We start from the raw sequence: 11,889 nt of genomic DNA, 5'->3' as shown, positions 1-11,889 counted from the left end.
ACTTGGTCAAGCAATGGCCATGACTCATCCAGACAGCTGACACTGACAAAAACTAAGAGGTGCTAGACGTGGTTGCAAGGTAAATCCTGAGGAGACTTAACTGACCTTGATAGGTGTTATGGTTTGAAAACTGGTGGTCAACTTAACGCCAGCTGGATTACATCAGCATGGCATTGAGAGAAGATGCTCCACCTGAGGAGGGTTGCCAGGATCAATAGGTGGAGAAGAAGGGAGGTGTTGGGAGGGATTGAGGGGTGAAGGAGATTGTGGGTTCTCCTACCAGTTGCTGTCTGAGCTGTTGGTTCTGGAGAAGCTTTGGTCTTCACATTGCGCATTGCTTCCTGGCTCCGGAGGGGAAGACATGTGCTGCCTGGTCTCCAAGATGAACTTGTCATGCTGCTTCCTGGCACGTACCCGATTGTGCTTGGGGTCGGAGGGGCTCGGGGCCTCCGTGTCACTGAGGACAGCTGCGGTGCCTTTCAGGACAGCCCCGCTCTTTGTTGTGAGTATGACTTTTCGGCTCCTTGTAGGAACCCCCCCCCCATCCCACTAGCACAGCTCCTGCATCCTGCTGGCATAGACTTTCTGGCTTCCACCGCTGACCCTTGGGTCTTCCCGGCACGGATCCGTAAAAGAGACTGGCGAGTCCTTCTTGTGGGCTCTGGACCTCCAGTTGGACTCGTGGGAGGCATTGTCCTGAGCTCTGGGTTTTTATCTGGACTCATGTGGCACATGTGCTGTGGGGTTTAGGCTCTTGACTAAATAATCTATGTCTTTGGTGTTGCAGATAGATTTCCTGCATTTTCTTGTGTTAACTTCCGGTGACCATTATAAAAATATTATGAAATCCATGTTCTAATCCTAGTTGTTCTCTGTGTACAACCCCTGACTACAACAATAGGTAACAAAAATTTTACTTTAATTAATACGGCTCTAATTTTACTTGGTCTTGAATATCCAGCAAAAAAGTGTAACAATAAAAAAGAATCATCTGCAGAGTCCTCCAAACATAGCTCCTCTAACCAACTGACTACTCATTGCTTACAACTACAAAACAGAAAAGAGGAAGATGTAGAAAGTGACTGAAGCCAGAAATTGATCACATGTTGGGGGCAAGGAACCTGTCTGAGAACAAAGAGCACCTCAGGCAAGCCACCTTAACAAGTTACTTCCATCCAGAGGACACTAAGCCCTAGACAATCCAAACAATGGGCTGCTAGGCAAAAGGGGTGTTACCTGACACCAACCTGCCAAATGTATAAATAAATGCACTATGGTGGTTGAGCAGTCCCTTTCCTCCCACCTGGAGAGAAGGCTCCACCTGATCCCAGCTTTCTGTGTCTTTATTTCTTCACCTTCTTGCTGCCCTCCACAGGCAGCAGAAGTTCAAAAGTCATGCAGGTCAAGGCAGATACTGGATGAAGAAGCAGTCCTGGAATGCTGTAAGCCAAGCTTGATGGGAGATTCTGATCAGAGTTCATAAGACCAGAATGCTGATAGAAATGCAGCTAGCAAAGATCTGGTTGAGGAAGTTTTAGTTAGAAACAAAGACTTTGTTGGCTGCTAGACTCCAAACCATGTGTGTCATGCTTTGGTAGAAAATTTGTCTGCATTTTGCTCCTGTCCAGAGACTTCACTTGAGATTGAGATTAAAGGTGGCAGACTAATTAATTTTGTGGAAGATATTTCAAGACAGTCTAATGTTGAGGTGGTAACATAACATCTAACTTTTAGTTAGATGATGTTGAGAATCAAGGGCAAAGACCCAGCACAATAACTTTAAAAGTTTTGAGCTTGACCAGAAAGAAAGTTACAATAAAGTTGTGGCCTGCAAAGATGGAACAGGAATCTTGATTGCTGAAAAGAGTAGCAATAAAAATTCGAGTATTTTGGAAGAGGACAACAGAAAACATGGCCTAAGGGCATCAAAAGAACCAACTCTACTCTTTGCAGCCTCAAAAGTGCAAAGGTGAAAGACTTTGCTAAACTGGGCATGGTAGTATATTCCTGTAATCCCAGTACTTGAGACGCTTGTCTCAAAAAAAAAAAAAAAGCATTTTGCTAAGAAAAGAGAGCCCCAGAATACCAAGTTTCAGAGTAGTGGCTGTCTAGGGAATTTGCTCTTCCAGATGGGGTTCATAGTGCCCAGCAATTCAGGCACTGAACCCCCGCAGCAAAGGAAAAAAAAACCCTGGCTACTGCTCTGGCTGGAGGTAGAGCTTGGTGCCATCCACATGGTGCTGGTTTTATGTGCATGGAAATTCAAGGGTTGTTGGGGTGGGGGATAAAAAAAGGCTTCCATTCCGATTTTAGAAGGCATAGGAGGCCAGGGAATGTGTCCCTCACAGGGAAGTGTGGATGTGATGCTAAAGATGCAATAAAGATCCTAAAAGTTTGGGGAAGCTAGGGACATGGGTCATCTGAGGAAAGCTGCAAGGAGTGAGCAAAGTCATCCATGAGTGCTAAAACTACATACAAAGCCATAAGGGTGAAGCCACCCAAACCCTTTGGCATTAACAGATTGCCATTGATGCTGAACATGGAAATACGGGCCTTAAGGTTTGCCTTGCTGGATTTTGAACTTTCTTTGGTCTCATTCTTTTCTATCTATTCTATTCTATTTTTGAATAGTAATGTTTATCTTGTGCCACTGGAAGTGTTTAACTTTCTTTTCATCTGTAAAGGGGCTCACAGCTGAGGTTTTGCCTTAAATTTCAGGAGATTTTAGAGTTAGATTTTTCAGCCATGGTGAAACTGTTAGGATTTTGGCAACTTTTAGATTTGGATTAAAAACCTTTTGCATAAAGATATGTCTTTGGGAGATGAGGGACAGAATATTATGGCTTATATCTGGATATTCCCCTCACGCCTCATGGCCTTTCAGAGGTGGCTGAATTTAGGATGTATAAATGTGGATTAAATGTATGTGATACTAGGGCTAAGAGTGTGTGGCACTTCATTAGTCTGCTAATCAATTTAGCAAATAGTTCTATGTGTCAATGATGGGAACTCCCATGCTGGGTGTGGGTGGCACCAATCATTAGGTTTGTGGCCTGGAGTAAAAGGGAAACATGAAAGGCAGGCTGTTTGCTGCCTCCTGCCTGTCCTACATGGACTGTTTCCCTCTGTAATACACTTCTGCCACACCACTCTGCCTTGGGGTCAGAGGAGTATGTACTGAAACTTCTATAAACTGTGAGCTGAAATCAACCATTTCTCCTCTAACTTTGGATGTTGAACATTTTGTCCCAGCAACAAGAAAATAACTAAGACATATCCATTTTCCTCTGCCTTCAGAAGACTGGCCATTCTGCTTTTGCTTCCATTATTTTTCCTAGCTTTTTAAAAGGCCATTTGTGAGGCAAGTGTGGTAGTGCATGCTTATAATGTTAACACTCTGGGAGGTTGAGACAGGATTTCAAGTTGAAGGCCAACCTGGACAAAGTAGTTCAAGACTCCATACATAAGGTTTTTACTTTGGTCAGCCACAAGCAGAATGGCCCACAGAGGCCTTACCCTGATTCTAGCCCTTAAACTGGGCTCACAGTGTCTGCAGATAGGGGGTACCAAGTTAACCCAACAAAACATCCTCAGAAAGGGCAGATCTTGTTGAAGGCACAGCACAATTGCAAGTCTAGAATAGTCTACCTGGGGATCTGCTCCAGCCTTACCAGAGGTTGCCTTCACCCCACTCCACAGCTATATTAGCCTACTACCTGAGCCTTCTACCACCAGCAAGTCTTCAGAAACTTGGCTGGTGCTTTACATGAGGTAAACGTCCCACCCAGGCTATGTTAGCAAGTCATAACTCCAGGACTTGCTAACATAAAAGTTAGGTCTTACTGTGCTGTACCCTCCCCCAAGACTGGTAATGAGCTGTACTGCCAAATCTCCTGTGATGCCCTGCTCTCTGTGAAGGACTACAGCAGTAACAAACTGTATCAAAGAACTTTCCTGGAGCAAGTGTGAGAGTAGATGGACAATGGCTACCTGCCCATCCCCAGCAAGATGGGGTTTGGGGTCTTCTCTAAAGTCTACCTGGCATAGATATACCACTCAGGAAATGTGCACACAGCACATTCCTGAGCTCTCCTCTTACAGGGAAAACACTATTAGAGGTGATATAGGCCCACTTCTCTCATAGAGAGCTCCTTGGAATAACCTACCAGGCCAGTATCCTAAACCCACTTACATACCTTCCAGCTGCCCTTTCACAGAGCCTCGCTGGGCCTGGGGGTATTGCTTCTCCTAGCTTCCTCAAACCCTTCCAGGTTGGTCACTCTCCACTCTCAAGTCTCTTAAAAGATGTAAGTGCCTAGGATAAGGAGTGGTCATCACTGCCCTCCAGGGACACCACTTTCCACCAAGCCATACCCTAGGAAGTTAACACTGTGTATAAAAGATAGTGGGCCATCTTGCCACAACACATCCAAAAAGGTATTATGGCTTGCTCACTGTGACCACCCTCTTTCCAACAGATGGCCATCAAAATTGTCTCCATGACTGAGGCTCCCATGAAGTTCTCCCAAATATTCTGCCCTGGAAGATCTCAGTACTCAGAGATACCTACAAGCACATGAACCTGGTAGGTGATCTAGCCTGTGCTATCCTCATCCCCAAGACCAGCCCTCACACCTGCTACCCACCACTGGTCTTCTCCTAGGTCTTCCCTGTGGCCTAAAGTATACTCCAGTGCCAAGATCCAGATTCTGGATATTTACCAGCATATCACCGGTCCAGCCCTCCCTCTGGGGAGTACCAGGTTCAGCTGTGTAACACCTATCAGAACAGCCTGCTGCTGGAGCTGGGGGATTTTTCTGCCATATGAAACTCCTAGGACTCTGGCAACTTTTAGAGGTGGACTAAAGGCTTTTGCATAGAGGGGCAACCTGCTGGATGGAGCACATCAACAATGTTAGGTCATTGCTGCTGCGGGAAAGGAAGGCTTGAAGGCTGTTCACACAACTGGTCAGCCTGAGGGCCTATTGCCACCATGCTGGCATTGTGCAATGATAAGGGTACCCTTGGCCTGCCCATCTGGAGACTCACTTGAATCTAGCCCCCACCTCCCCTTCCCCAGCAGGTATCTAAATCGTGAGAACACTCTGCTGGATGACCAGGGATTCCAAGAGCTGAGCTGAGGACCCACCCACCCTCTGCTCCAAGTTTCCATCCTGTCCTTCGGTTTCTGTGAATAGGATGACCTCTCCAAATAGTGGCATCATTGGTGATAGTGGGAATGGGCCATGAATGTGGGTGGTTGATGGGGGTAGAGGCAGGCTGCAGCCATGGGCCTTGCCAGCAGAGTGCCAGGACCTACTTAGGGGCTGCTCCTGCTGACCCCATCTGGGCCTGCACAATGCTGGCTGCTGCCTGTGGCACAGTCTTTTGTTCTGGACTTGGTGCTTTGCTGGGTATGGCCTATGGGTAACAAGTTGGCAGATGGTGGTCCCTTCACTTGACTTCCATTGGTCCAATGCAGTGCAGCTGAGGTCCAGGGATGAGAAAGAGCCCAGTGTGGGCTTCAGGTTTGAGATGCATCTGTGGTACCCAAAGTGGCAGTGACCTCCCAAGAAGAGAACCTTGTGGCTCAGCGCTTGTGTTCTTGGAGGCCAGCCCCATTCAAGGCATGGGTTTCCATAAGTCCAGAGGTCTGGGGCCCTAAGTTGGGCAGTCCCACAAAGCACAAAACACCTCCAGGCAGCGACTGCCTTGCCTTTGTGCTCCATAGTGGCTTTCAGGAAAGTTGAGCATAGGTGGAGTAAGCAGGTAAAAGGTTTATTCTGTGAACTTGTGAGGAGGAGCTATCTTCCTGTAGAGAAGGTAGATGGTCTTCCGGTGATTCCCTAGGCTGAGGCTCTGCCACTACCTCCTGGGATTCTGGGACAGAGAAAATACCAGTCCACACATCATGCCTGCCCACAGCACCAGAACTTTAATGGGGCAGGTCATAAGGCTCCATAGGGGAAAGCAACACCTGCCATTCAGTGAAGCACTGTCAGTTGCCATAGCAGGTGATCACAAATTCACAGTGACTGCTTTTGTGTACTTCCCCCTGGGATGAAAGGAAAGATTGGGATTTCCCACTGACTCTTCCAAGCCTATGCCTTAAGTTATTTGAGGATTAAACTCAAGGACAAGATACTTCTAAGCATAAGATCATCTACACTTTCTTAAATCATCACAGGATTATACTTGGGCCAAGATTTGCCAAACATAAGAGTACCTACACCCTGTGGAGACTTTGAGTTGTAATCCTTTTGGCTAGCCATTGTTGGAATACGATACTTGTCTTGTTTTTTTATTTTCCTCACAGCATTCTAGAGACGGATAATCAAAATTCTTGGCCAGGTTCCCAATACTGACTATAGAAATTCTTGACCGGGGTCCTGATATTGACAATCGGGACTCTTGGCTGGGTTCCCAATAGCCATGACAGAACTTAAGGTGGGGCAGTCCTCCAAATTTAAAGGTGTGGAGTGGGGTACTGTAAACACTCAGCAAAACAATCTGAGCTCTTCATTTGGATCACAAGGATCTGATAGGGCCTGTTGGAAGGAGAGGGGACCACACTCAAGAGCCCCATGGACAGAGGGCAGTGAGGTCTAATGAGAGGCTCAGGAAAGGAACACATTGAGCTACTATGATAATTGAACAATTGGTGGAGGGACACACCTCAGGTCCAGAAGAAAAGCAGAAAAGGCTGCTCCCAGCCCCACAATGGGCTCTGGAGGGCTAGATAATGGTTGGGGGAGAGGCTTAGACATGAACAAGGATGCAGGTACATCTAGAGGTTTTCTGCAGGAGGCCCTAGGAGCAGGAGGGTCTGGAGGTCTTTCAGTGAAGCTGAGGCTCAGAGAAACTGGCCAGAAAACAGATCTAACTTGAGGGCTGGGTGAGAGAGCCAAGTTTAAGATGGAGGATAATCACAAAGGGGAAGTAGAACCTAGGAAGCAACGACAAGTTGGAGGGTATGGTTAGAGGACCCCAAAGGATGGGACTGATAGATGTGACTGTTGCACCTCTGAACTGGTCCATGTCCAACTTTGGAAGTTCTAGCTGGCTTCTCAGAGACTGCAATGTTTTCTGTCCAGTCCCACTATAGTGCCTAGGAACAAGCTCTTGGTGGCTGCACTGGCCATTCATCTGCTTCATGTCGAGGAACTGTGGTACAAAATCTGGCCAGCTCTGGCTCAGCTATGCAACAATCTTCATTTTTATGCATCACGACAGGGCATGAGGTTGAGAACACCCTCAAACCTCCAGTGTTTACTGCGCATTCATCCTAGAACTCTTAGCACAGACTGGAGCTTAAGTGTACCTCTGCTTCTTACCAAGGCACAACCTCTGATCAAGGGGATTAGAGTGACAGGGAACAGGCTGAGGATAGGAAACCTGGCAGAGGCGGCTCTGGAACTGGCATCAGGCAGCCAGGGGCCTCAGCGAAGTGTAGGCCCCTCCCCCCCTGACTCTCCAGCCAACTCCAGTTGCTGCTGTTTCAACTGCTCCTGCTCCTGGCGATCTAACTGCTGTAGCTGCCGCTCCACATCTTCAGGCACTTGTACCTCCAGCAGGTTTTCCATGCCACACTCTGGTTCATCCCCAATAAGCACCTACCAACAGAGCAAGCAGGTAAATAAGTGGCCAGCTAAGACCCCCTCTTCCCTAGCCTCTCTAACCCTCCAGCCTCTCTTTCCCACCTGGATGAGTTTCTCACAGGCCATCTGCACATCAGGCTCTGATTCCCAAGTGTGCAGCTCTCGAAGGATCAGGTATGCTCCTTGGTCCCGCACCTGCTGCCGACCAGGTGCCGTAGCTGTCAGCTGAGGAGATGGTAGAGGTTACTCAGATATTAGTGTGTGTGTGCTGGGGACCAGCATTAATATACCAGGTCTGCCACTCACCAGCATGATAGCTTCAATGAGCATCTTTCGGATGTCAGCATCTGGCTCTCGCTGCTTGTCTGGTGGCAGGTATTGCAGATCAACAGGAAGCCCTTGGGAATGAGAGTGGCAGCCATTTGGTGCCTAGGCTGAGAACTTGGTTGGTCCAGGCTGTGCCTGTGTAAGCCTCACCTGTATTCAGTGACTCCCTCTGGGACATTTCCTTCTCTTCCTCCCTTTGCTCCCACCTCACCAATCCTAAGACTCCCACCTAGGGCACTCACGGTCCATCTCTTCCTCTGAGAACTCCTCAGGGCCGGCCAGGGGCAGTAATAAAAAGGGAAGAATGTCAACGTCGGGCCCCAGCAACCACTCGTGATGCCCTGGGAGAGAGGACAAAGATGGGGTCCATTTTGGGCCTCTGGTGCTGCAAAGTCCAATCCTTATCCCACCAACGCCCATGTTCTCACCCACCACTCACGGTGCTCGAAGCAGCAATTTCGCAAGGTACCTACTATCCCGCCCCTGCGCAGCGAGGAGTCTGAATATTGGGTAAGGGGCAGCAGCCGCTGGATCACACACCTGTTGGGAAGGACTACTTATTGCAGTCTGACCTCTTCCTTGGCCCCTCCCCAACAGCGTGGACCTAGCTCACCGATCTGGGTCCAGCAAGAAGGCTCGCGCCGCAGGCTGCTGGCTGAGGTTAGATAGTAGAGGCCCCAGGTGATGCAGGGGCGCGCACGCGTTGTAGCCAGGCGTGCACAGTGCACATAACAGTCTCTCCAAACCCAATCCTGACTTCGCCGCCGCCTCCAGTGTCCCCATAAGCGCAGCGCAAGGCGCTGGCTCGCGGCTGAGGTTGGCCAGAGCAGCTGCCGCCTCGTCTGCCCAGGGCCACTGAGGGTCTAGCGCGCGGCCCAGCAGACGGGTAGGTAACACGGGGTCGGCCGCCAACAGCTGCTCATGCACGCTAGGGTCTGCAGCCAAGTTCACCAGCGCACGCGCGGCATCGCGGGCCGGGGCCGAGCCGGCAGCCGCCGCCAAAACAGCTAGTGCCTTCAGCAGCTCCGCCTGCCTGGCCAAGAGGGCGCGGCCGGGCCCGGAGCCGGTTAGCGCCAACACATGCTGTGCCGCCGCCGCCTGCAGGTCCGCGCGCGCACCCTGAGTCAGGAAGGGCAGCAGCTCCGCCGCTTCCGCGTCGAAGGTAGCCTCCGGTCCCGCCGGGGCACTGGGCCTCGCAGGGATCTCAGACTCTAGAGTCTCTACCCGCCCGGTGGCCATGGTGTCAAGGGCCCATCGTCCCGCCCGCCAGAGGAACGGAAGCCGCCGCGGCCAATCCAAGGCTGCCGACCCGCGCAGGGGCGGGGCGGGGGCGGTCCAGGAAGGCCGGACCGCGGCAGGCGCAGGGCCTTGTGGGTGCGGAGGGTGATGGTTGGGTCTCTGGGTTTTCTTTCTCCACCGAGCAATCCACCGGTGTGGCTCCGTGGAGCGGCGCTGGCTGTGCGGATCCTCTTGAAATTTGGTCCCTGACCTCCAGAAACCTTATGGGTCTCAAAACTGGTGCGCAAGAAGAAGGCTGTGGGAGGCTCGGGAACATGTGGCCGTGAGTTAGCCCGGAAAGAAGGCACGCCGTGGAACCCCCGGGAGCCCAGAGCCTGGAGCAGATAGAAACCGGGACAGCTCAAGGCCGGGGATGAAGCCATAGGAAGCAGCTTTGGATAAGCCTCTCCGCATTGCGCACCGGGGTTGGGACATTTGTCAGGATTTATTAGGTCACAAGGGATAAGTTGGAACAGAAAGAGAACTGGTCCACGTATCTGTATAATTTGAAGGTTTGAAGGACACCGGCTGTAGGTGCTACTGCTTCATGGTTTCCATTATTTTTACCTACCCCAGCACAGGTAGGAAAGATCTAGCAGAAGACAGTTTGTTCAAGTATCAGAGTCTGCCCTAGGGAACAACTCCAGTCAGTGCCTCACTTGCCCTACATTGATCTAGCCACTGGGAGGAACAATTTTACAGGACTACATAGAAGGGAGGGCAGAGGAAAACCCCCACTCACCGTGGTGATGAGGGTAACTGCATTGTGCTGGTTACCCAGGACACAGAAGACTAAGGTCTTTCTGACCTTGGAGTCCTCCTCTCTAGTACTGGAGGACAGAACCCCAGGCCTGGCAAACTGTACCACTAAGCTTTACCTCCTGCCCTGGCCTCAGTAGCATGGAATGCCCTTTGTCCAGCCATGCACAAGACTGGCCACTTCTTACTATGAGAACTAACTTCATGGGGCAGCCTGCCTCGAAATTCAGCTCCCTGGTCCCTACAGGTTGCTTAAGTCCTATCTGCATCTTTTGAGATAACAGTACCTGGAGGAAGGTGATGTGATTTATGTTCCAGACATCTTCCTTTGCTTTACTTCTGAGGATACCCTGATAGCAATCCTAAAGTGTTCATAAGGCTAATTGTTTTTCAAAGTTTGCAAAAGTAGGATGTAGCTGACATAACTCATGCCAAACTCAGGATGGCCATAATCAAACAGAAGGTGAAGCAACTATTGATGAGGATAAAGTGGAACCCCATATGCTGAATCCCATTTTACAGAAGAACTGTAAGCTAGGGCCGGGGATTTACTGAGTGAAATAAGCACCTGCCTGGCAAGTGTGAGGTTGTGAGTTTGGTCACCAGTACTGCCACCCCCCCAAAAAAGTTAAGCAATTCTACTTCTGGGTACATGCCTAAGAGACATGAAAACTAAGCACATGTGTGCATATCCAAAGATGAATGAGTCTAAGTAGTAGTATTCACAATAGCCAAAAGGTACAAACAACCCACGTGTCCATCAACTGATGAGTGGATGAACTATGTAATATATATCTTTTAATGTGAGGACTTAGCGGAAAAAAAAAAATATATATATATATAGTACTGATATGCTACAACTGGTTGACCCTTCCAAACATACTAAGTGAAGGAAGCAAGTCACAAAAAGCATACATTATATAGTTCTATTTATAAGATATTTCCAGAATACACACATCTGTAGAGGCCAAAAGTAAATTAGTTGTCAAGGGCCAGGGAGAGGTAGAATAGAGAGAGAAACTTAATGGGTGCTATGAACTGAGTTATGTCCCTCACCTAAATTCATATGTTGGGGCCTGGACCCCCAATATGACTATTTAATGATAGGACCTATAAAGGAAAAATATCAAGGTTGAGCGGGACCATGTAGTAGAACCTTGATACTATAGAATTAGTGTTCTTTTGTGTGTATGTACCAGGAATCAAGCTCAGGACCTTGTGCTTGCCAAGCAGGCACTTATGCCGCTGAGCTATATTCCCAACCCAGAATTAGTGTCCTTTTAAGAAGAACTAACAATGAGTATGGTAGCACTTATCTGTAATTCCAGCAGTCTGTGAGGTTGATGCAGGAACACTGCAAATTTGAATCTCACTTGGGCAACGTAAGATGACCCTGTGTCCAATTTTAAAAAAGGGTAGGAATATAGCTCAGGGTGAAGGCCCTGAGTTCAATCACTAATAATGGTATGTGGTGACTCACATGTATAATCCTAGCACTCAGGAGGCTGAGACAAGAGGATCACTGAGTTCAAGGCCAGTCTGGGCTACATAGTGAGACCCTGTCTCAAAAAAAAAAAAAAAAAAAAAATCAATCATTAGTAACACAGAGAAGCAGGGGGAGGGAGAGGAGAAAGAAGAGGAAGAGAAGGAGGATCTGACTCTGCCTTCCATGTGAGGATACAGTGAGACAATGACCATTTGCAAGCCAGGAAAAACAAACTCACCAGAGATCAAATCAGCCAGTACTCAGATGCAAGATTTTCCAGCTTCCACAACTGTGAAAAAGTAAGCTATCTACTCAGTCTATATTTTAGTAAAGCAGCCTGATCAGACTTAAGAATATGAGTACAGGTTTTTTTCCATTTTGAAAATGTTCTCAAATTACATTATGGTGTTAGTTGCTTGACTATGAATACACTAAAAACTA

The 11,889-nt window shown here is 48.7% G+C and overlaps 1 protein-coding gene and 1 long non-coding RNA gene across 4 annotated transcripts; one reads left to right on the top strand and one right to left on the bottom strand.

Moving 5' to 3' along the window:
* The first annotated feature begins 262 nt into the window (after positions 1 to 262).
* Positions 263 to 6,073, top strand: LOC134471680 (uncharacterized). The gene is made up of 3 exons (XR_010041269.1): positions 263 to 502; positions 4,479 to 4,585; positions 4,664 to 6,073. It is a non-coding gene; the product is annotated as an uncharacterized LOC134471680 (long non-coding RNA).
* Hgh1 (HGH1 homolog) lies at positions 5,758 to 9,208 on the bottom strand. 3 transcript variants are annotated; one of them, XM_013145758.3, is made up of 6 exons: positions 8,539 to 9,208; positions 8,354 to 8,465; positions 8,155 to 8,266; positions 7,905 to 7,996; positions 7,701 to 7,823; positions 5,758 to 7,613 (listed from the first exon to the last, which is right to left on the bottom strand). In XM_013145758.3, exons 1-6 carry the CDS (start codon positions 9,162 to 9,164, stop codon positions 7,440 to 7,442), a joined length of 1,239 nt encoding a protein of 412 aa, XP_013001212.1. In that variant the 5' UTR covers positions 9,165 to 9,208; the 3' UTR covers positions 5,758 to 7,439. The 3 variants fall into 3 exon arrangements, with proteins under 3 accessions (XP_013001212.1, XP_013001214.1, XP_003463780.1); XM_013145760.3 differs by having other exon boundaries at positions 8,168 to 8,266; positions 8,395 to 8,465; positions 8,539 to 9,206; XM_003463732.5 differs by having other exon boundaries at positions 8,168 to 8,266; positions 8,365 to 8,465; positions 8,539 to 9,204.
* Positions 9,209 to 11,889: the final 2,681 nt, after the last annotated feature.

Source organism: Cavia porcellus, unplaced genomic scaffold (genome assembly GCF_034190915.1).
Source record: "Cavia porcellus strain 051 isolate PalLab524CR breed Dunkin Hartley unplaced genomic scaffold, mCavPor4.1 scaffold_19, whole genome shotgun sequence".
Classification (NCBI taxonomy): Eukaryota; Metazoa; Chordata; class Mammalia; order Rodentia; family Caviidae; genus Cavia; species Cavia porcellus.
The sequence above is the reverse complement of the archived record's forward strand: the minus strand, read 5'-3'. Positions and strand labels throughout refer to the sequence as shown.

Excerpts from the sequence above, each read along its gene's own strand:
- Hgh1 (XM_013145758.3), bottom strand. The coding sequence starts at position 9,164 with ATGGCCACCGGGCGGGTAGAGACTCTAGAGTCTGAGATCCCTGCGAGG. Across the intron at positions 8,466-8,538 it reads TTCTTGCTGGACCCAGATCG|GTGTGTGATCCAGCGGCTGC; the intron begins GTGAGCTAGGTC and ends CCTTCCCAACAG. Across the intron at positions 7,824-7,904 it reads TCATTGAAGCTATCATGCTG|CTGACAGCTACGGCACCTGG; the intron begins GTGAGTGGCAGA and ends CCATCTCCTCAG.